Source organism: Barbatula barbatula (assembly GCF_947034865.1).
Source record: "Barbatula barbatula genome assembly, chromosome: 16".
Classification (NCBI taxonomy): domain Eukaryota; kingdom Metazoa; phylum Chordata; class Actinopteri; order Cypriniformes; family Nemacheilidae; genus Barbatula; species Barbatula barbatula.
The window spans coordinates 9,856,996-9,883,509 of NC_136779.1; the positions used below are offsets into that span (position 1 = coordinate 9,856,996).

The 26,514-nt window shown below is 40.3% G+C and overlaps 1 protein-coding gene across 2 annotated transcripts in view; it reads left to right on the top strand.

The window, feature by feature from the left end:
• Window positions 1-26,514, top strand: part of mpp7a (MAGUK p55 scaffold protein 7a) — a 93,177-nt gene that overhangs the window by 58,740 nt on the left and 7,923 nt on the right. The window contains exons 10-18 of one of the 2 annotated variants that reach the window (XM_079475900.1): window positions 1,608-1,804; window positions 2,499-2,563; window positions 6,174-6,194; window positions 6,289-6,303; window positions 7,394-7,435; window positions 15,088-15,258; window positions 19,191-19,271; window positions 24,104-24,197; window positions 26,225-26,333. In XM_079475900.1, the coding sequence (XP_079332026.1) occupies window positions 1,608-1,804; window positions 2,499-2,563; window positions 6,174-6,194; window positions 6,289-6,303; window positions 7,394-7,435; window positions 15,088-15,258; window positions 19,191-19,271; window positions 24,104-24,197; window positions 26,225-26,333 (795 nt within the window). The remainder of the gene's footprint in view (window positions 1-1,607; window positions 1,805-2,498; window positions 2,564-6,173; window positions 6,195-6,288; window positions 6,304-7,393; window positions 7,436-15,087; window positions 15,259-19,190; window positions 19,272-24,103; window positions 24,198-26,224; window positions 26,334-26,514) is intronic. The other variant, XM_079475901.1, reaches the window with a different exon arrangement.

A 26,514-nucleotide genomic window follows, 5' to 3' on the forward strand; every position in this document is an offset into this window, starting at 1 on the left:
CATTAGAAAGCACCAAACATACATGGCACACACAAATAAAATTTGACCTTTTGGGCAATTCCAACGTTATGGACGTGACATTTCGCGTTATGGGCGAGACATAAAAATGCTCAGAGAGTAAATTTGTTACGAATATATTGAACAATCTGTTTGTATTTTACGAAACTCTTGTTGATAGAGTCTAAACCTAAAAAAATTTCAGTCTATGATCAAATTTTCTATTTAGAAAAAGGGAAATAAACATGCGTTATGGAAGTGACAAAAATAGGACGCGGTTTTTGGGAGACGACAAACTTTGTAGGATTTCTGTGCAATAAAATGCACAATCCTGAAGCAATAATACCCAATTAATGGAGAAGGGATGTGTCTTTATAGAACAGAAATTAGAGACTTTATTTTAATTTCCATGTGTACATTTATGAGGAATATGTGCCATTATTGATAATCCTGAAAATGGCACTTACCTGACTATGAAAAGTCATGCACTAAAAATAAAACAAATGCTTTACGAATTTGACAATAGATCTCACATGGGTATTTGAACCAGCAAATGTTAATATCTGTGCTGTTACCATAATAAAAACCTAAAAAAATATTTTTTGTCATGGTAAGGCTGACATTTACAAAATAAGTATTCATTTTTTAGTTTCATACGAAAACAAAGGACAGTATATAATTGTGCAAGTAGACAGTTGCTTGAGGATTGTACCAATGATGCCTAGGAAATGTTGCGGCCCACAAAATTTTAGGACACAGCTTTTATGTCTGTGTGTGAGTGTTATACACAGCGTTATGTGCGGGTCTGTTTTACTCCTTTGCTGTTGTAATGGTTTAAATATGGTTCAGTTTTGAATTCAGTCATAAGCTGCGTGTGTGTGTTAAGCGGTGACCATAGTTTACCGTTTTCCACACATGTAATGAATATGTTGAAGTGCTGCTAATTGGCTGCACATGTGTAAGGGGGATAAAAAATGATGGAGTGCGAGACAGGGAGATGAAAAATTCCCTCAGGATGTATTGGTGTGTTTGTGGGGTATGTTCTCCTCTCTAACATCATTTTTCTATATGGCATAGAGAGCTCTCTAAATCAACACAAGCCACAGTTCTGTACTTTTGGGACCCAGCTTTTGTTCCCTCTCTGCCATTCTTTTACAATAGCCATTTACCTTTATATTTATATTGTTTGTTTTATTTGTCGGCTTCATCACACCAATCCTGCGAGCACTTATGTTAGAGAAACACTAATGAGAATTGCACAACTTTTCCAAGCAGAATGTCCTGTAAGTGCGTGTGTGGAAAGTAAGAGGAGCAGACTCCGGCACTGATTAACCTGACCTTTCTGACCAATTAGGGAGAGCAACAGTGCCGTGTGCCAGGTCTCTGTCTGCTACCCAGAATGCACATTGAGTTGGTCATGCTTTAGGGATAAAGCAGATGTGATTCGAATTAAATTGCTTTGTGTTTTTCGCCCCCTCCTTCTCTCTCTCTCTCTCATCGGGCTCTCATTTCATTTTATGCCTTTAATCCACTCAATCTCATTTTCTCGCTCTTGCCTTTTTTCATGTTGAATTTCACTTTACTTACTCATTCTCTCGCTTTCATTCTAGATGTTTGTGAAGGCGCTTTTTGACTTCAGCCCAGAAGAGGATAATGCGATCCCTTGCAAAGAGGCGGGGTTGGCGTTCAAGAAGGGAGATATCCTGCAGATTATGAGTCAGGAAGATGCCACCTGGTGGCAGGCCAAACACGAAGGCAACGGGAACCCGCGCGCTGGTCTTGTCCCTTCCAAACACCTTCAGGAAAGGTTAGCAGATGCTGTTCATCTCTCTTAAACTGTTCTCTTTCCTCTCACTATCACCAGGTTTAAATTCAACAGCACTCTACGACTCCATTATCCTGTCCGTCTAATGTCCTGTCTACTCGTATATCTAATTCTCCTGTCATCCATCCATCACTCTTTCTCCATCTCTCTCTCGGTCCAGAATTCTTTCACTCCATTACAACCTGACTGTTTCACTCCCTACTATAAGGGAATTACTTTTTTTGCCTTTCCTCTTTGTTTTTCATCTTTCTCGTCATTTTTTTTTCTTTCCCATTTTTGTGCAAATGGCCATTCTGCCAAAATACTTTGGATTTCCGTGGCTGTCTGGCCTGGAATGAGTAATGACAGACAATGATAGCACTGGTTCACATCCACTTTGGACGTTCACGCATGGAAAATTGCACATCAGTGGTGCTCTGTGCATGCGTGTGCATGCATGTGCGTTGCGTTAGGAAGCAGGACAGTTTTGTTCCATTTCTCTTGAAATAAGCAACCTGCAGCAGTCAAACATGTTTCTGAACCTGTCAGACGTACAGTAGCACATACTGTGCTTCCCCCTGACTATTTGTCTTTTTCTGTATTTAAACAGGTAGCTCTGCACCAGTATTAAGTGTTGAGTATTCCCTGTTTGATCATGAAATCTGATGCGTTTCTCTCTCTCACTCACTTCCGTTAGGAGGATTGCAGTATGGAGACCATTGACCGTCGCACTGCCACAGAGGACCCCCAGCAAACGATTTTGTAAGGATCACACTGAAAAACCCACACACAAGCAATCTCTAATGTTAGAGACTGACAGATAGTCAAGTTACTCACATGCTGGTCCAGTAGTACTTTCTGTTTTAGTTTTTTAACAGTACACAAACGTTTGAACAGAATACAAACAACAGTGCATGTTAATCAAATATCGTTAAGATTTCATTATATATGTACGATTTAAAAATTAAAAACAATAAATAAATGTGCTGCTGGACCAGTGTTTACATCTTGCGTAGAAAGGCACATGATTTTGTTCCTCACACATTCCGCCTGGTACAAGAATGTAAGTTGTAGTGCACGTATGTCACATATTTGGATTGAAACATCCTTTGGCATACCCTCCAGATAGAATGAAGGAACACTCATCGACACAGAAACCACCTAGCATTTAAGCTAGGGCTAAAGCAAAAGTGACCTTATACCTGTCTTATTCGAGAAACAATGCAAACAGGTAGTCGAGACCGTTAGAATAAAGCAGAGGCTAAAGAAAAAAGAAATGGATGAAACTGCCTGTCACACGTGTACTCATGTTCTGTACATGTACATTAATGCACACCCAGACAAAAGCTTCCTCTTCTGGTTTCCATTAATCTCCCTTGTCTGATATTCGTAAGCGTATGCGTGTTTGTACACCACAGCTCTAATCCCTCCCAGCAACTGACAGCAGGGTCTTTATGAAGCTGTGCTGGGTTACTCGCTACACAGGCAGTCAAACACATGGGCGCACTTAAGGTTTACCACGAGACAGACGCACACCAACACTCTCAACATGTTAGTGTCATCCGTACAGCTACACACACACACATGTGTGAACTTGATTGAATAATACAGTCACTCTGGTTTCTTCTCCCCATTGCCACATGCTTGGCCTCCCACCTTTCCATTTTTCCCCATCACTCCGTCAGCCGGTCCAAACAAAGAGAAGATGGAAAAGTTGATGTGCTTGTCACTGAGGTATTGGTATTGATGAGTTTTCCAGGACCACCCCTGGAGTCGCGAATCTGCCCGCCCCTCTCGCATACTCTTTGCATTAAACAAACAAGTGTAAATATTATCAGAATCAAAGGGCCGCTTCTACGCGACATTTAATTTGGACGCTTTGTATTTTCCAGCATCGCATCAAGTGTGGGAATTCATAAGAAAAACGTACAATTCAAAGAAACAGAGAATGCTAATAGAGTCCATGTCTTGCCTGACCAGAACCAGACTTGTAAACAAGACAGATCCAACCAGAAATGCAGGACACTAATCTCCGCTAGCCACAGTCATCTGGAAACTTCTAAAGGTTTGAGTTAAGCAGGGGACAAGGTGTGGGCATGGTGCATGCCAGTTAGAATGTGATTGGATGTGTATGATCAAGTGCTTTTAGGCCTTTACAGGTGTATAAAGGTGTGCTTGGAGAAAAGCCTGTCTGTGTGTGTGTGTGTGTGTGTGTGTGTGTGTGTGTGTGTGTGTGTGTGCACACTTTAAGAGTGAGACCATCTGGATGCAAAGCGGTGACATCAGCCCATATTTCAAAGAGCAACGATGAGGGGCTCTCTGGGTGACTGCACACACGCTAGTGCTTTATGCTACAGATATGTGCACTCGTACAGAGCTTGCTTATCAGAACAGCATGATCATGAGCCGAGGCTATATGTCTTGTCCATTACACACCCCATGATGCTAGACAGTTACTGTTTGGAGAATAAACTGTACACTGGGTTCCCATACCTAAAAAGCCATTTCCAGGCCAAGAAATGCTATCGAAATCTTGTCAATAAAACACTAGAATGTCTATAGCAAGTATACACTTATTTATAGTATATAGGTATGCATTACTCTGAACTCATTAGAGCACTAAAATATTTCATTCTCTATAAAAAGATGTATGAAATTCTTTATTTCAAAGTGACTTTCATGATAAGCAGACCTTGACTGATACCCTTCACAATATAAATGAATTGCATTAGGTTTGTAGAACAACAGATGTCTGGCTATGGTCTGGGATTGATCTTGAGACTAATTTTGGGATGTAAATTCTAATTCTGATTTTGATTATGATCAATAAATTCTTCATTTTGATCTGATCAAGTTGGCAACATAAGAAGGATGTTTTTGAAATTCAAGAATAAATAGAAATCCACTTTTAGTCCACTTTTTCCAACACAGCCTCTGACGGAGTCTGACAAGAGCATCTTGTTGTTTGTTGTACACGAGACGCACATGTCAAGTGATATTTTAATTGGACCGGGTACATATAAACAGTACATGTGGAACTGCCAATCTGTGTGAGTAAACATAGGCAAAATAGGTAGATCACATACAAAGGTTTTATGTTTGAGAGCAGCCGCTCTATCTTTTTTCCATCATGTGCCCCGTTTTGAGCCCCTTTGGATGTTTGTTTGACCAGATAAAATTTCAATTCAATTGTTTTGTCATCATAGAAGATATGGAAGCAATTTAGGCATCCCTTTAATCCACCCCCACCATTCCCACGTATGTGTAATAATCATCTATTCATTCGCTCTGTTTTTGATTCAGTTTTTTCGATTGTGGTGGGCAAACTGCATATGTAATCTTATGGAATTATTCGTGGTGTAAATGTTACATCATTTTCGAGCCTTTTTAATTTATTCAAATGTTTCTGTGTTTTTGTATAGGCCTCCGCAATATTGAAGAATAATGGAATAACTTGCTAAACAATGCAATATTCAGTATGCTATGTGATAATGCTTTAAGTATATAAAATGAGTTTAATAGGACGTACGTAATGAAGTACTCACTTTTTGTTATAATTTTGATAGTCCGTTAGTTCATCCCCACATACCAATATTATCTCTATAAAAATCTAATATAACCTTTCAATGTGGTCTGGGACACACAATGATTTGAATTACATACCTCTTGAACTACAGATCAAAAGTGATTTGAATTACAGACCTTGAAACAGATTTTTCTGATAACTGCTAAGGAAAGGTCCTAGGTTGTGTTCACAGAGAACATTTTGTCCTGTCAAAACTCATTATCAGCATTAATGACGTCTGTAGCAGGTGTCTGTTTTTTACTTGTGAATCATACACATTTGTCTTTGCTTAACCGTTGCGGTTCTCAGCCTTTAATATGCCCATGCCTCCCTGCTCATTAATTCATTTTTGACTTCATTTCATTATTCATTTTCTCTTTCGGTCCTCCGGGTCACAGTAACAAGAAGGCAGATGCCTTAGGATTCGCTTCACTGATAGCACACGAAATAATTTTACTGCCCTCCAACCTTCTTCATGGTTTTTCTGCGTGTGTGTGGTTGACAGGCTGTTTTGCTGGTAGATGTTGCCTTTTACACATGTGTGTTTTGATTTAAGCTTGTTTAGTGGAATTAAGACCACATGAATGGGAGGAAGCTTTTAAAGTGACTCCAAATGTTCCCGTGTCTTCAGGCCGACATGTACAGGCACATGCGGACACATGCGCATGTCGCTCTTATTTACCATGTTAGTTACAGTTCTTAAAGGGATGTTTACCAAATAACAGTTTACTAATCTTTTTTGTTTGTTAATGTTTTATTCCAATCACATAACTATATCTTTGTTTGTTCTTTTCTTCTCTTCGTAAGACGATGAGGCTGTTGAATGGGGTAGGTTTCTTCCTTTTTTTCTTTTGCGTTTTTCACTCTCTTGATCTGTTTTTAACCTTTTTTGTTTTCTTGTAACTCTCCTTTGCCTTCCCAGTGGAGGACATTGAAGGTACAGCTTTCAGATTAACTATTAGATGTCATAGCCATTAGATCATTGGCTTGGGACCCATGTATGTGGTAACGGAGTACCCAAACAATGAAGACACGCTTGATTAGTGTTCATTGGACCACAACCGACTAATGGAGCATAGCCGTGCGTGTTAACGGGGCCGAGAGTTCACTGCCCTACTGTATCTCTCTTTCAGACACGCACGCACACACTCATTTATTTATTATAGATTTGGCACACCGTATGTTGTGACCGAGGAGGCAAGATTTCAACATCCTTATAGAGTACCCCAGAGACAACGTATTTTTGTAGGCCAACCTGGAAGTTAGCGCCATACTGGTTCCCTCGACTGAAGGCCATGCATTTTTCCCATAGATTTATTGAAGATTGCAAAAAATAAGATCTGTGATTAACAAAGGTTTATGATGTTTACATGTTTTGTCTAGCAAGATAATCTTTACAAATGAACACAACATTTGTATTATTTGTGAGATTTATACATGCAATGATTTCTAACGTCCGTGCGGTTTTAGTAACTTGACAGCAATAAAGCTTTAAAAATCACGAGCGGGTTATAACTGATGTGTTTTATGTCATAGATTAAAATTTAAAAATAGGTTTTGTTAACCACCGATCTTATTTTAGCCAGTTTAGCAAAAACCCAATGGAAGTGCTAAAATGCTAGCCTGCCTCTGAGCAGGATTAATCCGAGCACCCATTAATGCATTGCTAACCATGATATACGATGCCATTGGTCCATTGTTGCATTCTTTCATACCATTTGAAAAAGTAATCATTGGATGTTTTATGTGATGTCTAATAAACAAAGGCAAGCTAACGTTTATGATCGAAAAGGAAAAATGAACGCTGCCAGTATATCCATCCACCTGGTTCATCTCCTGAGGATCAAATGAAAATTAAATCTGAAATTTGTAAAACAGGCATTGTTAATTTTGATTATAAATGTTATGCTTTTAAACGAAATTGACAGTGTTGTTTTTTTAACGTGCAGTGCATAGTGTTATTTCTTCTCTAATGTAACTCTGTCCTGGTCCCTTTTGCTTTCCTTTTTCCTTGTTTTAATTTGAAGAGGACACTGAATTTGCCAGCTATTTAAGTGGACTCCATGTTGGTGAGCTCTTTTGGATTTTTCCTCTGTGTCGCCCCGTACCATACCTCTGTCCTGTCTGATTCATATTACTGAATGAATCTCACTCTTTTACTCTCCATCATGTGTGTCTGTTTTGTCGGATGAAATCTTTTCTGACATGTGGCTGCACGCTGTTGCTGTCCTATAGTATCACTGTCTAGCCTCCCTCTAGCTTTACATATATCTTCCTTCAGTAAATGGTAGACGTGATTACATCTTGATTCCCGTCTCGGCTCAGTCTGTGTTTTAGCATTTTCAGCAATAATTGCCACTGTCATGACCATAAACCTCTCTAAGTGTGTTGTGTGTTTTATCTAAGATCTACTTTCTGTTATTGTTAGTAGCAGTTCATGAACGCTCGAGCATTGTTCACTCATGAATCAAAGTGAAGAATCAAAAACGAAATTCTGTACATATATCAGTGAAATCTAAGTAATCGCTTTTTTCCCAATCCTGCGGTAAAAAAGAGCCAAACATGCATTGGTTTCTCATATTACCTTGCTTAGCAGCTGTACTTTCTGGTTTCCCTGTGTGTTGGCTGTGTTTTTAGTTTAAAAAGCTCTTTATAAATGTTAAACATATTGCAGTTAAAGGCACTGGTTTGTTTCCAGGCTTTGTGGTAGAGTACGGGTCCGACGGGCTCTTGATGTGGTGCGTGTTGGACACTGGGCTGTTTGAAGGCCGGCTTTCAGTCAGGCAGTTAGTCTGGTTTCCATCTCTAGCCTCAGTGTTTGGAAAATGAGTGTGCCATTGCATTCTCATTATCTGTCACCACACAGACTAATGCACTCTTAAATACCTGCCGTCGTACACTCGTCGGGGAAGGCCATGTACGTTCTCTCCTCCTGTTCTTTTGGGTCTTTCTGACTCACCAAGATCGATTGAGCTTTTCCTTCCTCTCGTCCGTGCTCCTTTTCCGTCGCTATTTCTTTCAGTCAGTAGAGACATTAGTCTGTTTGTGTAAGCCATAGCCACTTCAGACATTACTCTTGCAAATTCACTTTGGGTTGAAGGTTATAAATAAAACTGTGCAATCCTGCCTGACAAGCTTAACATTATTTTTCTCTGGCCTCCTGTTTTCCTCGTGCTTTCATTACCGACCTTTTGACCCGAGCCTCTCCTCTTCCTCCCAATGGCCTGAGCACCTCTAGGGCCGGTCCCCAGGCGGCTCCTTCCAGCTTCCGCACTCATGCCATGTATTGCACATTCCATGTAACAGGAGAGTTTTTCTAGGGAAAATAAATATCAACCTCTTTAAAAACAAAAACTTGCTTTCTAAGTCCATCGTTGTACTCGGACTAGGCTACAGTCCATTTTGCTGTTATGATTTGAACCTGGTGTGGAAGTAATGTAAGACCGGGCAACACCGATGCTTTTTGTTTTAGTGCTGTTCTGACCTTTGGCACTTTTGCGAAGGTGGCGTGTAAAATATAAGCCTTAATTCCAGCTCTTCTGTCCATTCATGCCTGTTAGCAGTGTGGATTTCAACTTTAAGTGGAGAGTGCGCATGTACTGTTAGGTTTTAGGCTTGTGTATGTGCTTATACATTTTGGAAGCTGATTTAGATGTCGTATCACAGTATACTGTTTTAACTATAAACGTGATGTGAAAAAACATGTTTTTTAATAATGCGTTAATTCTACACGTAATTTAATATGGTCATATTGTAATTCAGCATTATTACATTTTTGGCTGAAGCGTCACGATGGTTACAAGCTTTCGCTTTCCACCTCTTTTAAAATTTGTAGTGAAAAGATAGAGTGACACCTCTAGGGCGCTGCTTTTCAGAATGTATTTAAGCAGTCATAAAAATTGAGACACTGACACTTTCTAGATGTATTAAATGCCTCCTCTTGGATTTAGTGGGAATAGTTTACCCCAAAATGAATATTTTGACATTTACTCTGGGGCACCATTGACTACCATAACATTACTAAGATTACAAACATTCTTCCAAATATCTTTTTTGTTCAGCAGAACAATGAAATGTATACAGGTTTAAAACAACGCGGGTGAGAAAACGGTTAAAGATTTTTGGGTGAGCTATCACTTTAATAATGAAATTTTCACTTTTTGATTTGCTAAATTTCTTGCTGATGTACAAAAAAGCAGCATTTTGTAAAAGAGCGATATATTGTACTATGTTTTGCATGATTTAAGCCAGTATTTGTGTATTGAATGTGAATTCTGCAAGCAAGGGTGTGAAGTGCTTTCACACTTCAGCAAAACAAACTTTTCTTTCCGTGCAATATCTAACAACAGTCTACCTCAATGTGTGTTAAGTACTGGCAAATCAGACCCGGTTATTTATTTGAAGTGAAGACAGGTTTGTTGTCCGAGGTTAATCCTAAACCCTTCTCTACACGATGTGAGAGACCGCATTTGACGAATACAAGAAACCGGCAATAAAGGCTATGAGAGTATGAAGAAAGATAGACAGAAAAAAGACGTCAGCAGATGAAAACATTCAGGAGGAGAAACTAAAGCTGGGAAAGCCATCAGCCTCCAGAATCCAATTAAGCAAGGAGTTATGGAAAAACAGAGATGTGTTTTAGACTGAAATAAAAACGCTCCATTTCCAAAATGAGTTTATCTCATCTGTCCACAGGTTAACTCCTGTAGGAGGAGCACAGAGGCCAGGAGCCCTGAGGCCCGTAGCTGCGCACGGCTTTCTATTACCACTCTTTTCCCCACACTGACCCCTGCTCAGGTGGATACACTTTACTAGAAACGCTTGAAGTCACTGAGATCTTCATTTCATGGGGTCGTTTGGCACAGCAGCGCATCTCTAATTTTGCACGTGTATGGTAGGAATGATTGGAATTGGCCATGGATATAGAAAGCCGGAGCAGATGTGCCTCTTTTGTCTGATTCGGAGCCATTATAAAGGGCATTGCATGATTGGAGCTGTCTCTGTGTCCTGTGGTGGTCAGTAATGGCCAGACAGCAGTTCAGATATTGTGCGTGTCTGTTGATAATGTTTGTGTGTAGGCGTGTAGGCGTTTCACCATCAATGTGATGGAAGCACCAGGTGATTGATGAGACTAGCAGGAGCACTGTATCCTCCAACCAGCCTCTTGCAGTTCAGATGTTCTAAACTTGCTATTGATGACTACACCGGCTTGACCTGGCGGGCCACTCTGTGTGTCTGAGAGTTAGTGTGTGTGTGTATAGGACAGAATTGCCTCCAAAATTAACTGAATTTCGAAAAAATGCCAGTTCAGAGACTTCCAAATGGAAAATCGATCAATAATTGTTTTACTTAAGTGTGGGTTAGCCAACAGCATACTGTAGAGTATGCTGTAGTATGTTTATTAATTACAGTAGCCGTCTACACTATTATAGGTGTGTGTGTGTCTCCCATTTTTTCATGCAGTCTCCCTGCCCCATTGTTTCTCAACAGAAGAATGCATCCAGCTATCATCATAGTAATGAGAAATTGCATCAGACATGTGCAAACTTTGTGGATTTCTAAGTTATTTCTTGTTTATGTTAACTGTGATGGAATGGGAAGCACCAAAGTAAATTTAAACAGTTAAAATGAGGTCGTTTTACCAAGCCTAACCACAAATTGTAAGCAGTACACTCGGTTAGGACTCCACCCCTGTGTAATGTTCATATACTAAATAATAGTGTTGAACGGTCTTTAAGGGATAGGTGTCCCAAAAATGAGAATTCTGTCATCATTGACTCACTTTCTTGTCACTTCAAACCTGTATGACTTATTTCTTTTGCATAACGCAAAAGAAGATATTTTGAAGACAGTAGCGGTACCATCGTTGTTTGGTTACCAACATTTTGTAAAACAAAGAAAGTTGTACAGTGAGCACATGATGGGTGAGTAAAGGATGACAGAAATCTTTGGAGGAACTATCCCTTTAACATTTAACACATCAGAACTAAGAAAACGAAACTCACTAAATGTGTACACTATCTTGGATGAAATATCTTCATATTAAAGGCATTCAATTATACAAACGACAAAACCTATTAAATGGATTGAATACAACCTCCATTTTTCAAAATGTGTTGTGGTATTAGACAGAGGAAAAACAAATATCGCTCGTTGATACAAGTCTATTTTCCTCTGGGCAAGAGAAACGAAGCGTCTGTATTCAACATAAGCCTGTAACACTTGGGCTCAACACGACTTTCCACTTATGCAGCACAATGGAATCCACTCCTACAGTGTGTTTCCCCTAGACAGCAATTCCTAATGAGTTCAACATGAGTCAAAGCAGTGCCCAAATACATATTTCAAATAGCACTACTAAATTCTATTTTTCACCATTGTCTGTGATAATTATCCATCTGTTATGCTCTGATGTTTCCTCTACACGTCGAGGAGATCAGCCTGTTAACACTGTATATGTTGTTGTTTGAATAATACAGACTTTGTTTTACCTACAGGAGATGTGATATGGATGATAGTTAGCGTGCACATGAGATGGGACTTGAAAGATCTGATACGTGTGATAGCCTAGAAGTTGCTCCGGAAACTTGGGAATGTTTGATGTTGGGGGTCTCCCGGATGCCACCCCAGGGGCCTGTACAGTACGGCTAAGCCCTTCGGCAGATGATTGTAAAAGGGTGTGGGAGTGACTGAAGGCCATATGCCTGTACATCTGAATGGATCACTCGCATGCATGCGACCCTAGACTTTTTTCGGAAGGTGTAGGCTGAGGCATTTTCCAAGAGAGAACTTTTTGTTCCTGCGTCCCGATGGTCTTTAAAACTACTTAGTACAGCAATTGTAAATAGTCTATTCAATCATATTCAACCGTTTTCACGTTTCCAATCCACTTGTGAGTACATGGGAAAATAAAGCTGAATTTCAAGCTGAAAACAAGGTTTCAGTAACTTGGAAGAAATACTATTTTTTTGTTTCAATCTGTAAAATGTTTGCAAAGCTCCATCGCTACAGCAGGATATGATTTAGTTGTCTTTTTTTATGTGCGTCCTTCCGTGTCCATACAGTGCAGTGCTTCCCTGGAAATGAGTGTTGTTGGAGAAGGTTATTACCCGTCTTTAATGTTTTTGAACCCCTAGGGTCTTCTCCTCACACATCTACTAAATTTCTTCCACGACTGTAAGATATTATAGCTGTGGAAAATGGGCGATCGGGAGCCACAGCAGGTCTCGGGCGATTGTGTGTGCGGCAGCAGCGCGTGTCTTTCTGTGTTTACACTGAATTTGGGCCTTTTCATTGTTTTTCCTTCTCCGTCTCTGTGGAAGAACAGGTTTGATTTGTGAACTGCTAGTTGGTGATGGTAGGTCGCGTTGCTCTGAGCGCCAAACAGTTCGTCACGCCTTAGTGCACGCTATTAGGAGATGCATGACTCTGGTGCGGGCACGTGTCCGGCTTCGAGCGTGTACTTTATGGCTGTTCTTGGCTCGCTTTGTCTCTCTTTATCTTTGTCCTTTTAACCAGAAGGACGAAAAACGCTTCTAATATACGCAAGCTGTGAGAGCACCTTCCGTCACCTCCCATAGATTTGTCTTGCAAAGCCACATTCTTTTGGAAAAATAGCGAATTGACAAAAAGCAGGTCCAAAACGCAGAAACATTTCTGCGCCGACTGGAATGGATTAATTTCCATGCTTTCCTTCTAATTCTGCCTCAATCAGTTACGGGGATTGGGGTTCATGAGAGGGGGGTGGGACCGCTTGCTATCTGAGCCTTGATTTATTTATCCTCATCGAGGTGGAAGGCAATATTTCGGCTATTTGGATGGAGCTGTCTAGCTGGCTTTAAGTGATTCTGAAGGCTCCCGATTACGAAGCCTCTCCAACCGGAGAACAGCAATTTGTGTCGACTGGCCTCGGCCGAGCAGGGAAACGAAAGCTTGTGCACCTGCTGTATATTGGGAGATTTCCGACGCCAGAGCCAATGGCCTGTTGGCGCCCTGCGGAGACTGAAAGATATGAAAATGAAGTAAAACAAGCCACTCTTGTGTTTAGACTTGGAAGGTCACCGTCACATCCTTTCGAAGGGTCTTTCAGCTTGGCATCTGGTGCATAAACCTCCTTTCCTCCTGTCAAATGTTCCCCTGATAATGTTGGTATTTGTCAGGTAATCAGACACGAACACAGACCGCTTGATATTTTAGCTCCGGTCATCCGGGCTGAGTTTCATTCTGATGGCTGTCCTTCAAGTTGCACGAGCACCAGAGACCGCAGGTGACTCCGAGTGGAACTGTGCCCTGTCCTAAATGCAACCAAATACTCGCTGCGAAACCACACGGACACACAGGCAGTTGTGTTGTGGCACGGCAGGCATTTGACTTACGGTGTGTTTCATTTGTAACCTAACGTAGATCCCCTCCGGCCCTTATTAAGTGACTGTGTGGAAAAGAACAAACTGTAAGGAATGCAGAATCTCTCCACGGCCGCACATGTGTACTCTGTGGTCTCTCTGTGCTGTGGAAAGTATTAAAGGGGGACTGGATGAGTGTTTTTTTTTTTGTTGCGTTTTGTTTTTTGTTCCCTTTCGTCTCAGTCCATCATTTTCTTACTGCTGTAATCTTGGGTATCTTGCATCATATCCTCGTGTTCATTAATCACAGTTTCAAAAGAAGCAGAGGAGAGGCAGGAGAGGAAAATGTCTTGCGCAGAGATGGGGTATTAGGTGTCTCTGGTTTGGGGCTGCGCTAGTCTAACTAGCATCTGTCATGAATATAAAACCGTGCTGTGTAAATGAGGGGTGCGTTTTTACTTTTGATACAGTCTGGGGTCATTAAAGCCAGACTTGTGCTGTCCAGAGTAATCAGACAGGAAATTTTGTGGTGACGTTCCTTACAAGCTTTAGGGCATGAAAAGACACCCGTGGCTATGACCCTGTACAGTGTCCTGAGTTGGCCCAACTCCTGCCATGTCCCCATGCCTCAGATATTTTTGTCCGGTTGTTTTGTTACCTCAGTGAATATGAAACAACCATGGGTTGGTTCATACAATGACGTAACAGAACCATCTGGGGCCTTTTTTAGCATTTCAGAACCGGTTTTAAAGGGACAGTTCACCTAAAATTGAAAATCCTGTAATAATTTACTCAAGGTTGTTCCAAAACAAAATAGAAATACATTTCTGCCCAAATTTTGAACCAATCAGATCTCGCCATAGTAGGGGAAATAGAGTCGATGGGGAACGAAATCTGTTTGGTTACTTACATTCTTCCAAATATCTTCCTTTGTGTTTAGTAGAACAAAGCAATTTATACAGGTTTGAAACAATCTGATGGCGAGGAACCTTTATTTTTGGGGGAACTATCCCTTTAAGGGGATTTATATATGGCAAGATGATACTAAGAGTACTATACCCATAGCAGAAACTGATGTGTAGAAGCTTTCTGCCGTGTTCTGTGGGCGTAAATTTCGTCTAGGCCTTGTTATGATCTTAAAGGCATACGGTATAAAGCGCTGAACACACCACACATCCTCAAACCAATATAGGTATTAGATAATAGTGTAAAGATTTAGCGATTGAAAATCAGTTAAAAGCATAATATTTTGTATTAAGTTGAAGACTTTTGATCAGTTGCTAGACATAAGCTGCGTTAAATCCTAATGCCCACTGTCAAACACACGAGAATGTAAAACAAGCTTTTCTTTCTTTTGTCTCATTTGTCTTTACCTCTAGCTGGTCTGCGGAGGAGTTTTCGTCTTAGCAGAAGAGATAAGAAGACAAATAAATCCATGTATGAAAGTAAGAGAAGTGAGCAGTATGACATGGCTGACGTGCCCACGTATGAGGAAGTGATGTCTTACCGCAGGAAACCCGGAGAGAGACACAGACTTGTTGTTTTAGTTGGTAAGTGTGTATTTTCTTGTTTGATTTTCACTCTTCATTGAAGTGTTCATTGATGTTGTTTCTGTGCAGACAAATTAAATTTGACCTGTTTATTTTGATTAGCATTGCATTTTTATTGATGCACAAATCGACACATTTTAAGGCTCCACGCAAACAGCACATTACCCACTGCAACCCATAAATTTTGTTCTGCTTTGGGACTGTGACTCAGCCTGGCCTTCTCAAGACCCCTACAGCTGACGGGACCCAAGGATTAATTCATCTCAGTGGCACTTCATTCCCAGCCGTGGTTTTCTGTTGGAACATTTTATTCCTCTGTAATATTATTCAACAGAGAATTATTAACACTTACTTTCAGGGGAATAGTGAGGGCGAGACCCCAGTGAGACATCAACTTTACAAAGTGAAAAAACCTTGAAATGAAATTGATTCTCAGATTTGGTGTATTGTTCTGTCACAGAAGATGTGGAGACCAGAGCAATGAATTAAGTGTTTCATAAAGGTGTAAATAAAAAACCATTTAGATTTATAGGACAGACAGCTTGAGGGTTTAAGGTTCATTCTCTTAAATCCAAAACGTGTTACATTTCAGATGATGTTGAAGTATTGTACCACCAACAATGTGTTGCTTTTTCCATTGTAAGGTGTTTTTTTGTTAACGTTCCTCGTTTTTATATTGACAAGTAATGTTGACCAAGGGTATACAAATATTTCACTTACAAATCTGTGAGAAGTAGCACAGAGGGTCATGGTTCACTTGCATAGACCAGGCCTCATATGTTTAGTGAACACAACACAGCATATGGATTCTATCACGGTATTGGTGGTGCATGTAATTAACCGAATGCGTGTTTGCGTACACGTGTGTGTGTGTGTGTGTGTGTGTGTGTGTGTGTGTGTGTGTGTGTGTGTGTGTGATGTAGTCTGTTTAATTAATCATGCCTTTCTGCTTTCAAGATGCCCCTCTGGTAATTTGGCGCAACCTGAGGCGGTTAAACTAACAAAAATATTTTTTTATTTTTCCTCCGTAAGGTGGAGGATAACGTCATGAGTGCTATCAGACCCGACAAAACCAAGGATGCAGAAACAGTCTGCTGTGTGTGTTGCTCTGTTTTCTTTCCGGACTGTTATTTTATTCCTTGAGGTTCTGCTTTAGCTTTTCCTCCCCTGCAATGTTGTTCAGCCATTCTTCAATTGGTCGTATTAACCCGTTGCTTTATCACATTTAATTCATGAATGCTCCTATTTATATCTAGAGTTTCTGGACAGCTCACACTCCGCTTTATTTGAATGCTTCCAGCATCATGTATATTGTCGTCATAGTCGTTTCTGCTTCGATTGTTTTTTGTGTTTGACCGAGTTAGTGAAAGCACACCCCGCGTCACTTTAAACGTTCACACTCCCAATAGGTGTTTACCCCTGACTGCGTACAACAGGGTCAAGTAAAATCACCCCCAAACAAAATGCTCTTATTCCCCTCTGCTTTCTTGAACACGCATGACCCACGGTTCACGGTTTCAAGCGGCTTTCCAGACGAATCAAGATCTTATCTGTTTGGATACATATTAATGGAGCTTCCAAAGTCAACACGTTTTACATATGCAGAGGTTTGCGAGTTCGCCGTGGTGTTTTACCTGAAACCTGATTATTTCACACAGCATATGATCTGTTTTTTGTAGATTTGAGTTGATATTCTTCTGAATAATGGTAGGCCAAGCAAGCATCATGGCGGGGAAAAAAATCTACTCGGATCAGATACAATACATCCTTTATATCCGAATGTTCTTAGGCTTTCCAACAAATCTGTTTCTAGGCTTTTATAATTAAACATCACAATTTGAGCTTTAAAAGTGTTGTTTTGTATTTAATTGTATCACATTTAAGCAGTTGGCTGAGATTTGTAGAAATAGCATGCCCAGTCTCTCCGAGGGCTCCAAACCTTGCCAAAAAAGCTCTATGTATAACCTGTTAACTTCGAGAACTGTTATAGCTTATTTTCCTGATAGACCTGTTGGATCGTGTTGATGCTGACAATAGAAGTACATAAGATAAGTTGTGTTTAGAAGCATTAGAAGCTGGCAGGATTGTGGCCGGGTTACGGCCTCCCACATCCACAGAGCTCCTAAAGGTTAATTTGATGTCATTTGCTCCTTGTGTAACCTGGAAGTTACTAAGCCTCCTTTGGTATTAATGTTCATCCCTAATGAGGGCCCTAATGACTACTGACACTTTTACTACCAGTGCAACCTGCTCCCTTGAAGGCACAAGTAAATGGATTTAAAAACAGTTAAACAAAGGTGTTACTTTATTAGAGCTGTTGTTAGCTATTATTTAGAGTTGTTACAGTCAATTGCATGACAATGAACAGAAAAAAGCAATTGTCTACCTACCTCCACTGTCATTTATTTAGCCCTATGTTCTTCCAGACTTGTAGTGTTCCCTAATGTATCGTCTTACGTGGTTCAAACGGCTTTAAAACAACACGAGGGTGAGGAAACAATGCTTTCTTTAAGCATGAAAAGAACACACCGTCAAAAAAACCGTTCCCATACCAGTGTGGTCGCGTCCCATTTAAAGGCCGTTTAGACTGCGGGGAGTTGGCAAGCCGCTCAGCACTTGAACTTGGCTTCTGGGATACATGAAGCCATACATCAGAGATAGAGCAGGCCTGCTGCTGAGATGAGTGATTGAGGGCTTTAAACTCATTTAGTACACATGACGAGTGAATAGAAGGGCCGGGGGATCATGGGCCATCCGTCATCTCATTGACAACGTTTCTGTGTGGGTCTGGAATCGAGCAGACAGGGCCTGGTGAGGTCTGGAGAGTAATATCCACAGAAAATAAAGAACAGTTTAGGTAACATGCAGGTGTTTGTATAAAATATGGCTTATGGAAAACATGATTTATTGATGTTTTACTGTCTTTTTGAAGGATTTTACTCTTGTCTACAACATTATTGTGCACTAAATATGGCTTTTGAACTGGAGCCTCACATTGTCAATGACCCCAAAAACGTGAAACAAACACCTGTTTCCTCACTTTAATAAATCAACATCTCTCCCTAACTTCTCTATCTGAGTGGATTAAGGACACGATCTATTGGGTCGTGCTTAGAGATGAAGAGAGACGAAGGAAAAGTGTGCGAAGGAAAAGCATACGATGCATCAAATGAAAATGTGTTCTGTCTATGCGAGTTGGAAAACCATCTGTTTTTTGTTTTCGAACATATAGATTTTGATTTGCGCACGTCTCATTGCAATCATTATGGGCTAATAGAAAAACCACGCTTGACTCTCCGGATTATACAGTGTGAATCTTGGGCTATCTTTAACGGGGCCTTGACATGCGGAATTGCACAAGGGAATCGAATCTCTGATCCTCCGTGTGTTTGCTGCACATGTGGCTCGCCTCATGCCGAGGTCAGACTCCGTGACTACGGGAAGACGAATTCAGGGCTTTGTTCCGAGATGCAGTGGAGGACATCTTTCATTGTATCCTGCTCTGTTGTTTTTATGCTCTCTCTTTTTTGTCGCCTCTTATTTTTCTCTTTCTCCCTTTGTCACTTCTTTAAGGACACGATGATGAAGAAAACAGCCATCTGTTGAGAGCTGAGCCTTGTGGCCTTTTAAGGCTGTGCGGGGATACGAGAGTAAAGAAGAGTGTTTTCACACAACACTTCTTATTTCTTAATGTTTTTTGTGACCACAATAATGTCTTTATTCATGTTGTGGGACGTTTGTGTGTTTTTGCTGTGTGTGGCCTAGATAATTTTGCATTGCGAGTTGTGCATGTCTGTCGTCTCGATGTCATGGACTTTTCCTTGAGACCGATCTTACCCAGTGTTCCTGCAGAGACTCATCGATGACAGCATAAGGGTTGCTGGTTTAAACTCTCTCTCGCTCTCTCTCTCTCTCTCTCTCTCTCTTTCTAGGTCCTACTGGTGTTGGTTTGAATGAGCTCAAGAAGAAGCTGTTGATATCCGACCCACAGCATTTTGGTATCACCGTCCCACGTGAGTCCCCTTGACAGTGTGTCTGGAAAACAGACAAAATATAGAACAGATTGTGCCTTTGTGGTTACCCATCATGCATTTCATTACCAAGTCAATGCTAGATACTGAGACCAGTTCTTTAGCAGTAGTACAGAATATAGACGCAATTCGGTATCTGTGTGATGTCTTAAAGATGGGGTAACACGCTATTTCATGCATTCTGACTTCTTTAAACTGTTAAAAGTGATGGCTTCTCATGCTTAACATGGTCAATTTGTTAAAAAAAAACTAGACGTAGTATTTATGTGCTCGATACACTCCCCCAGCATACCAACTTGTTTCAGAAAGTCTGGATCCCTGTTTCGTAACAGTTTATTGGCCATTCTTACGGAAAAGCACACCCACGCGTCATCCAACAAGCAAAAGACAATGCTCATACGCTAGCAATCGAGTGCAGCTTCACTCGGCTGATGGAAGTTTAGGTGTGTTTTTTTGTTCGCTGCCTTTCGGGGAATGTTATATAAACTGTAGATATAGCGCTGGATTCGGAGATCGTTTGAAACTGATAGATGGAGCGGTCCTTGCGGTAAAAGATTCCGGACATGAACCGCATGCGGTAAACTAAATTTGATCAAAGTATATACTCTTCGAAGATACGAAATATGCAATACTACTGTAGAGGTACTCAAGATTAATATGAAATTTGCGTGCGTTACCCCATCTTTTAAATGAAAGTTCATCAAAAATTTTTATTCGATCATTCATTTACCCTGATGTGATTCAAAACCTGTAATTGCAACACATACAATCTCACGGCAAAAACGAACTATTTTATCAGGTGGCTAATTTTGGATAATTCGTGTGAATTTGTACGATCTCATTCATACATTTTTTTGTACGTTTTGCTTTCGCGTCGGTCTCGTTAGGTTCAGGGATGGGGCTTCGGTATTGCTTTTTCTAGTAATCATACATTTTTGTACAGATCGCAAGGTATGAATTGATACGTATTAGCCAACTCATTAAAAAGTTACAAATTTCTGTGCGACCGGTTGGAATTTGACTGTTGAAAATGAGAAGAAATTTAGACTATTACAGTGGAAGTCAGTGGGTCAATGTTTTGAGCCTAACAAGTTACAAACTCTCTTCAAAATATATTTTGTGTTCTGCTGAAGAAATAAAATTGGGTTGGGAATGACATGAGGCTGAATAAACGGACAATATTTAAAATTTTGGGTCAAGTGTACCTGTAAATGAATGTAAGAGGAACATGTGAAGTTATTCTTTTAGTATTATTAAGTATTTTAAAGCTATCCTTTTGTTTATTACTTTGGTAATATTTATATACTTGAAGATATATTTATATTATATATCATCCTTTATAGTTTGTTATTCAAAATGTAAAAAGTTTGTGGCAAACTTAAACACAATATCATCTGTACTTTACAGACAGCCAAATGAGTAAAGAAATGCCCCTCATATTCAAGAGGGATATCATTTTCTCTCTCACCCTTTCGGTCTGTCATTGATAGGTCAACAGCAGTGTCCATGATTTTTCCAGCCTGCCTTCCTCTCTATCTCACTCCCTCTCTCGCCCCTTTTGATCCGGGAAAATGCTCCAGAGCCGACATTTCAGGACAAATGATTTGCACTATGATTTATGTATTTAAACAGGCTGGCGATGTGGAGTAATTGGATATTTACAGGCAGTAAAGGAGAAAGTGAGAGGGACGAGGCAGTCTGATACAGTAGCCAGAAAACCAATGACTGCTGATAAAAATGACGGGATGTTCGTAACATTTTAGTTTGGCTTTAATACATTTGTCTGATTCAGCTTTGAAATGCCACTGGTATTCAAATACAATCCAAAGCTTTGTTTTATTGCTGCTTTATTGCTTGCAAATGTGACCCCTGCATTAGTCTGTATAACAAAGCTCAGGTTCCTCCAGACCTTACAGAGGATTTACATTAAAGGGATGGATTCTTGGAACATATCAATTGCTTTTTCTGTCATCTTCCCTTTATTATTTAAATGCTGTCAATTTTAGCCATTTGACACTGACCGACTGATTAAATATTAAATGTTGTTTCATTTTATTCTGTACAGTAAGATCAACCTCGAACGATTGTTTCGCATTAGCAACAACCGGGTCTCTTAAAACGCAAACCAGCCGTGGCAGCAACGCGAGCAAGATGTAGAATATGATTAGTCCAGAGCACTCGAACATTTTGACTCCTCTCCAGCCTTTACTACTATTTTCCATGATCTTAGAATGAATTTCAAATTCTTTTGCCACACCAAAAACATTTCCTATGCCACAGAGCCGATGCCAGATGAAATATATACTTTTTCTTTCAGCAGTACAAGGGAGTGTTTTTTTAACTTTGTTTGTGAGCACTAGCAGTCGGAGGTATAATAACATGTTATCTTATATCTGCGGTGGGCTGCCATTATTGCAGGGGGATGCTGCTTAATCAAATATGTGATGGGTTGGTATACAGTGCCTTGTAAAAGTATTCATCACCCTGCATTTTAATCACATTTTGTTATCCTCCTGCCTTATCTTAAACTACTTTAAATGAAAAACACTTAATTACATGAATCAACACTCCATGCACAATAATGAAAAACAAAAAAACATATTTGTGACAACTATGCAAATATGTTACAAATTAAAAACTGAAATAAGTACATTGCATGAGTATTCATACCCTTTTCGGGCACACTTGAAATTTAGCTCAGAAGAATTTGTTTTGCTTGTTGATGTTTCTATACCTCGAGTTGAGTTAACCTGTCTAAATGAATAAAAGGTGCAACAGCTGAAAATGCATATCAAAAATACAGAGATAATGATCATGAAAACCTAGCCCAGAACCTCGGACAGGGCAGAAGGTTCATTCTCTAACTTGACAATGATCCTAAGCACACAGCTAAAACAATGTAAGAGTGGCTTATGGACAACTCAGTCTATGTCCTTCACTGGCCAAGCTAGTGCTTGGGTTTGAACCCAACTGAACATCTCTGTATAAACCTGAAAATGTCTGTTTACTGATGATTTCCATCCACCCTGACAGAGTTTGAGAGGATCTGAGGAGAGGAATGGCAGAAAGTTGCCAAATACAGATGTGTAAAACTTATCCCATCATACCCAAATCGATTGGAGTCTTTTAAAGTGCTTTAACCAACTACTGAGTCAAGGGTATGAATACCTAAACAATGTACCGGTTTAGTCTTTTAGTTTTAATAAATTTGCAAGGTTCTAAGTCACAAATCTGTTTTTTCTTTTGGCATTATTGTAGAGAGTAGATCAATGTAAATATATATATATTTCAAGTAGTGTAAGATAAGGCAGAAACATAACAAAATGTGAATGAAATGAAGGGGGATGAATACTTTTGCAAAGCACTGATAAGTAATCATTTCTCCCATACACTCATCCATATTTTCTCTTTTTGTCTATACGTATAAGATAGGGCTTTTCACACTTAATGTAAATATGCCAATAATTCGTGTCATTAATGGATGTGTAGTGAATACAGAAGGAAAGGACCTACAGAATAAAGTAAATAGGAAGAAAAGGAAAAACTTAGAAAGAAAAATCCTGAAGTTAGGTGAGTTGGGATGGTCTTAAAGTTTAATAGTTTGTTTTGGAGCTGTTCGCGGCTTGCAGACAATTTGTCAGCGGTGTGTCATACAGCGACCTTCGACCTCCCTGACACTTGTTAAGCTCTCCGCTCTGTGCCTCCACATGGCAAACTTTGACCCCTGCTGTACCAGCTGGAGACGTGCTGACTGCACTGGCACGCGTCGTCTGATTTACAGGCTGAAATTTATGGGCAACTGAAAGCAAGAGCAGAGCTTAATGAGGGACAGTGTAAACTCTCCCGGGGCTTTGCAAGTAGTGTTGGAGTACTCCCACTGGCCTTAATAAACCTTGCGGTGGGGAGAGCGAAGACAGTGGGTGTGGAGCTTGGGAAAACAATGTCCATGGTGTAGGGCTGTAGTCAACCAAAGAAATGCTTAGTCGACCAAAGTCCTGTCCTGCGCAGCGATCAGTCGACTAAAAAAAAAAAAAAAAAAAAAAAAAGACGCGATGTTCCACAGTCTTGTCATCTTGTTTTGTAAAATGCAGCCAGACAAAAGATTTAGATTTCTTGGACATTTTGTCCACTAAAGCCAAAACAACTAGCGTTCTAACTGAATGAATACAGCAAAACTACCTATATTCCTTACTGAGCGCGAAGCAGCAGTGCAGCCATGCAGCCACACGTGGTTCCCGAGTGTTCAACGTGGTGCACTAAACTGTGGCGCTGTTACAAAATAGCCGAAATTAAAGTATTTAAAGTTGGGGATGAAACATAGGCTAATTAAATTTAGAATACAGTAGTATATAACTGCTTATAAAAGGAATAAATATCAAGGAGTAAATCAATGAAAATGTCTTCATTGGTAAAAAAAAAAAAAAAAAAAAAATAGGCAACTGGTCGACCAATGAGAATGTCAGTCGACCAAGACGGCATCGACCGATTAGTCGACTAAACGACTAAAGTTGACAGCCCTACCATGGTGATTATAGGGATCACTGAATGAGGAAGTGATGTAAGGGTTATTGAAGGTTGGGAGGGGTGGGGCCGATCATTACCTGGGACATTTTCAATTGGTACATGTTAGATTTGCTAAAGCGTTCATAGACAGATCTAATGACACTGAGATGACCGTTGTGGCCAATGCTTTTGGTTGGTTTGCAAGTTTTGGAACTTAGACTTTTTTGTGCAAATTTCTCCAAAGCATGTTTGTGTTGATGTTTATTTATTAATACAGAGTCATTATTTCTGCTCCTTTCTATTTGTAACAGACACCTCCAGATCCAAGAGACAATCTGAAAGCGATGGAGTGGAGTATCATTTTATCTCCAAACATTCTTTTGAAGCAGACATTCATAACAACAAGTGAGTGACCCAAAATCCTTTGTTTGGTCCTGTTTGGAATAAAACAGTACTGTGAGTTATCTAAACAAGAGAATTTGAGTTTTGCTATGATTTGTTCTGAGGATGTAAATGTTTACCATTGAGATCGAATAGGCAGTATTAATCACAAAATTTCAGCAGACCTTTTCCTTTATTCTCAAGATTGTAAATATGTGAAGTATAACCCTGACACTAACACTCCACAGTAGGAGAGATATAAATCTAAGAGAGTCGTTGGCCAGTTAATGTTCAACACGTCATCCGGAGCCCCGACTAAACTCAAGTAAATCAACAGCAAAGTCAAAACACAACACAACCATTTTCAGTGAGGTCGTCTGTCTCAGACCAACATTCATAGACGATACGGCAAACATTCACTATTTCTGCCCACTATTTTTACATTTTTCCACTCCATTTACCTCATGCACATTTTGTGTGCGTGCGAGTGTGTAGCAGTGGCTCAGATCTCTTCTCTGTAAGTGAGAGTGAGAGGGTGCTGACAGGTGGTCTCATTCTGAGTGTGTGCGAGAGGGGGGATTGGACTCTTTATATCCAGCGGTTCCTAAGCTCAGATTTGTATGGATGGCCTGGTGATGGATGTGTTTCTACAGTCTCTCATCAGAGGATAAAACAGCACAACAGGAAAGCATATAGAATGTCACTTCGCCAATATTCCGGCCGTCTTTAGCCGTTCTTAAGCCGCCGTGTGGTGGAAAGTACACGCGGCGGTTTGTCCTGCGGTGAGCGAACATCAGAATGAGTTAAACCACAGTTATCAATGCAAGTTAAGGGATCAAGAGAAAAGAGTTAAATGAGGAGAGACCCGCTGTTGTTTTTTCTTTTCCTTTTTTTGTTCTCGGTCTAGCTTGAAAGGCTGCGCATTGTCCATTATTCTTTCTTCCAGTGGGAAAATGCCTGTTCTCATGTCCGAACATGAAATGCCATAGGCATTCCCAAGGAAAACCCTGCTCAGGGCTAAAAACAGATCGGCCTACGGTAAATGAGCCCAAAAGCCACAGAAGCAGCCTCCACCCCGCCATCCAGCATCACGACAACAAGCACCACAATGCAGAAGCACATCTGCTTTCAAATTTATAATAAACACGCTGCGGAATTTTTTGTAACTCTACATGTCACATTAACACCAGCAAACCACTTATTAGCACCCAACTAAATCAACTTAGTTCACCATCAAACCGTCTTCAATGAAAGCGCGCACATGCCGAGTAGGAGAAGGGTATAGAGAGTCACGTTAGACACCGTTTGAAGTTCTAAAAACAAACGTCCAATAACACGTTGCTGAATCACAGCGCGTTTGTAGTTTTGAGTTCAAGGAGACATAAAGAAGGCTCAACGTTTAAAGAACATTTAAGTAACGTTTAAGGCACTTGAGTTACATTTTACCAGTTTAAAAAGTGGTCGTTTTAGTCATCTGTGTTGCATAACTGAATATCGGTGGGTTTTACCGCTGTCTGCTCCGCCGGCGGTCGTTCTGGAATTCTTTCCACATCCATCCACATCCTAATACAGATTGCTAAAAATACACTATGTTCTGTGACATCGAAGAATAAGCAAGTGATCAGAGCGAAAGAGAAAGAAAGTGAGAGATTAAACGGTGGAAAAGTGTTTGTTTGCTTTTGCCGTCTCAGGAAGTGAGTATTACGCCAACCCTTGGCATTCGGGCCGGCCTGCGCTGTGAGAGAAACAGGTGTTACTTATTTAAAGTGTAACATAGAAGATTATATAAAAGAGCTTTGTGTCAGACTGTCTGGATGTGTCTTCTGTGGAAGAATGCAAGTGATGGGGAGCGCGCTGTCTGCACGGCCTTTTGCACCGAAGGCATCAGGATAGACGGCAGTAAATAATGCCTTAAGAGTTTCCTGTTATTATCCTGTCCATTGGCTTACTTTTATATATGACGGTGGGGCTACATTACGCCAGCATTGTTTTTGCATTGAGGCCCATCAATCATTACATCAAACTTCTCTCTGTATCTCTCTTTGATTTAGGTTTGTTGAACACGGAGAATATAAGGGAAACTATTATGGGACGAGCTTTGACTCAGTACGTTCAGTCATGTCCAAGAACAAGGAGTGCCTTTTAGACGTACAGCCACACGTGAGTCCTTCTGCATCTCCATTCTTCACGTTTATTTTTTACAGCAGTGACATTCCATACTGTTCTTCATACTGCATTGATTATTTTTATGAGATCAGTGCGGGTTTGGACTCTTCCCTTTGGTCTTCAGGTCTTGGCTTTGTCTAAAGTAGCTGTCCCATGTTTGGAAATGTCCTCGAAG